The sequence below is a fragment of the Monopterus albus genome, unplaced genomic scaffold (genome assembly GCF_001952655.1).
Source record: "Monopterus albus unplaced genomic scaffold, M_albus_1.0 scaffold338.1, whole genome shotgun sequence".
Classification (NCBI taxonomy): domain Eukaryota; kingdom Metazoa; phylum Chordata; class Actinopteri; order Synbranchiformes; family Synbranchidae; genus Monopterus; species Monopterus albus.
In genome coordinates this window covers 308,435-312,115 of record NW_018128218.1, presented here as the reverse complement: position 1 = coordinate 312,115, position 3,681 = coordinate 308,435, and the positions used below count along the sequence as shown (strand labels likewise).

General features: G+C 42.3%; 1 protein-coding gene across 4 annotated transcripts in view; it reads left to right on the top strand.

Annotated features, from left to right (window-relative positions):
* Window positions 1-3,681, top strand: part of sh3gl3a (SH3-domain GRB2-like 3a) — a 37,076-nt gene that overhangs the window by 23,842 nt on the left and 9,553 nt on the right. For all 4 annotated transcript variants that reach the window (XM_020624789.1, XM_020624790.1, XM_020624788.1 and 1 more), the window contains one exon: window positions 2,591-2,749. In XM_020624789.1, the coding sequence (XP_020480445.1) occupies window positions 2,591-2,749 (159 nt within the window). The remainder of the gene's footprint in view (window positions 1-2,590; window positions 2,750-3,681) is intronic.

Genomic DNA, 3,681 nt, shown 5'->3' with positions numbered 1-3,681 from the left:
TGTCCTTGCATCATGACCCCAGCCCGGCCCCCTCCCTCCTGTAGGCTGCTTCGTCCCCACCAGTGATGCGACCAATCACTGCGGTGTCGTCCGCAAACTTCAGGATGATGTTGTCTTTGTGGGAGGCGACACAGTCGTGGGTGAACAGGGTGTAGAGGATGGGACTGAGGACACATCCTTGTGGGGTGCCGGTGTTTGTAACAATGCTGGCTGAAGTTCTATTGCCAATCCTGACAGTCTGGGGCCTGCCAGTCAGAAAGTCCAGGAGCCAGTCACAGAGGGTGGGGTGCAGACCTAGTGTGAACAGTTTGTGGGTGAGTTGGTGGCGGAGCTGTAGTCAATGAAGAGTATCCTGATGTAGGAGTCTCCATTTTCCAGATGAGAAAGGGAATAGTGGAGTGCAGCCGCGATGGCGTCTGTGGTGGCCCTGTTGGCCCTGTTGTAGCTCCGGTGGTATGAAACCAGTAAATTCCCAGTGGCTTTGTGAGTTGGCGATATCCAGCAATGCCTGTCTGTTGTATGTAAGCAGTGCATGACATTTGTGCACTGCAGAAAAAGCATAAAACACACAAAAAAAGAAGAAAACGAAGAAAAAACCGGCATTCAAGAGTGGAGCGGGCAAACACGTTCGCCTCAGTGGGCGCCATGTTTTGTCGTTGACTGTTGCTGTCATTTCCCTCGTGCCTGTGGGTTGTAGCAGTGGGGGAATGGAATTAGGGCCCAATGTTACACCAACAACCATGAACAGCAACCACACTAAGAAACCAGGCAGACATGCTCTGTCTGTCTATCGATCTCCTCTGCTCCGCTTCACTAATATGGACAGTGCGGCATCAACATATGCGTGCTCCACACTCCACAAAACACACAGTGTTGTCCATGGCTCTCACACAACAACTTATTCAAGTGATTGTCAACACATTTTTACATCATTGTAAAGTGATATGTTTATGTAGTAACTGTTGTAATAAAATTAAATGACAAGTTGTTGATTTTAGGACTTAGACCTTTCAGCATGGCTATGGTGTACCACCAGGTGGAGCCACAGTTTGGGAATCACTGGCTTAGGAGAACACTTTATCAACAGTTCACAGGTCAGCAGATGAAATTAAAGGTTGTTTAGCTTTAAAAATCCTGCTAAAAATGCAGTATCTCCAATCACAGAGTACTTTGCTTCCATAGTCCACTTGGACCAAGACAGCTCTGTGCGGTTCTTCAGTCTGCACCAGAGTTAGAATGACAGCTTTCAAAGCAGCCCAGATAAAACTGAACCACATGAGAAAACACAGCAGAGTTAGTTTGGACAGCAGTAAACATGTTAGAAGTAAAAGCACCTGCACAGTTTGATGTTTGGCTTTGTGCTCAAGGAATAAACTTGAATAAAGAGCCTTTCCTGCATGTGCAGGATGTGTGAGGTTGTATTGGCCTATATTAGTCTCTAAGTCAGTCTGTAAGTATAGGGCAGTATATATACAGTATATACCGTACTGTGTTTGCAGTGTCACTGCAGATGTGTTTAGTCATGCGTTGTTAAAAACAAACAAAAACATTCTATTTGCCCTAGTCTGATATCCCATAATGCCTTGCGCCCACATGGGTTCTGGTGTAGAGATTATAGCAAATATCTCTGAGCAACACCACATTTTATTGGATGTAAAATTAAATATAGGGGAAATTACTTTTCTGTTCCAGGCTGTTCAAGTTAATCTAAGAAAAATAAGGCTCGGAATATTAAAAGGTCATCTTACACTTTCCCATTACATGAGCCAAAGCGCCTCAAACTTTGGATGAAGGCAATAATGCTAGATTTTAAATGTTTAGATGAATTATGAGTGGTGAAATATATACAGATTGTCCAAGTGCACAGCATGGAAATCGGGGTTCTATGTTACATACACTAGGACATGCTGTAGTGAAGCTTAGTTGAGTTTAAAATAATAGAGTGATGTCTTTGTTCTATTGCCCTCCTACTATTTTAATAGAAAACATTTCATTTGACTAGAAAACAAACTTAGGTTATCCTGGCTGTTCTATCCTGCAAACTAATATTATTACTGCACCTTGCCACGGGTGTGTGTGTGTGTGTGTGTAAATTTTCTCTGTTGCAGGACGAATAAACAGATGATTAAATGAATTAAATTGGCAGTGCAGATTGAGGCCTTTTGCTGAGAGCTTGCTGATGCGTGTGTATGTTTGCAGAGCTGCATTTTCCTCCTGTATCAAAAGGTGAAATAAGTCAGAGATTATACTCAATCCAAGCCAGGTGTCCTTGAAGTTAATACCTTTAACCACTAATGATAAAATTGTTATTCATAGCATAACACTGGATCGACAAAATACACAAGTAAGCTAACGTTAGCCTCCTAGAGCTACAGTGTGCAGATAATGCTGAGGCATTACAGTGTATAGTATATTTAAAAACTGAATCTCTATTTTATCATACTAATGCTCACATTGACCAAAGAGCTCACTTTCATTATGAATAAACCTTTAATGCCATAAACACCACATGCTTTGAGTCACATCAAAGCCTAACCAGAACTTGTTGGGATTGGAACCTCCAGAATTGACTTGTGGTTTCTGCTTGCAGCACCACCTGAAGAAGCTGGAGGGCCGCCGGTTAGACTTTGACTATAAGAAGAAACGTCAGGGGAAAATCCCCGATGAGGAGATCCGGCAGGCTGTGGAGAAGTTTGAGGAGAGCAGAGAGCTGGCTGAGAGGAGCATGTTCAACTTCCTGGAGAACGATGTAAGGGAGGGGGGGCCTTTCCCATAAAAAATGTAACAGTAGGGGATAGGAAACAAAAGGACACTGGCAACTTAAATAATGTTAGCTGGAGAAAACATGCTTTACCACAAAGTTCCTGTTAACTCACAAGTTAAAGCAACTTAATTTGAGTCACAGTTTATGTATTTTTATCATAATTGCGACATGTTGACAGTATTACAACAAAGCATATATAACGAAAGAAATTATAACGAAAACAAATAAACCCTCCCATCCTCACTAAAATATACAGTAGCAGGACTAGTTATTTGGTTTCTTAGTTTTTTTTTAAGATGTAATTATCTTGAAAAGGATCCTTTATTGTTTGCATAAAATTCCTAATAGTGGAACTATATTTATGTTGCCTTGTTAACAGCAGGTGACGTCATAGAAATAATTCATTTCTCACACATGTAAGAGCACATACAGCAGGTTAACAGTGAGTGTAGTCGACATATTAGTGGCTCTCACTGTGACATCGACATTACATCTGGCTTCACTTAGTGTAGTTAAATAAAGCAAGCAAATACGCATATATCAAATCAAATCAAATTCAAATCAAATCACAACAAAAGTCATCTCAGGACACTTTACAAAGTAAGGTCTAGACCTTACTGTTATCAATATTATTACATAGGGAAAACCCAACAAATCCCCCTTGAGCAAGCACTTGGCGACAGTGGGGAGGAAAAACTCCCTTTAACGGAAGAAACCTCCGACAGACCCCGGCTCTTGGTGGGCGGCCTTCTGCCTCGACCGGTTGGGGTGAGTGGATAGAGGAGAGACAAAAGAAGAAAAGCAACAAGACACAACAATCAAACACTGATCAGGTCGATGTGGCCGGTGACTGCTCGTCAGAGACATAGAGCTCCAGGGCCAGGGCAACCTGCAGAAAGGTACAGGGAGAGAGAGAG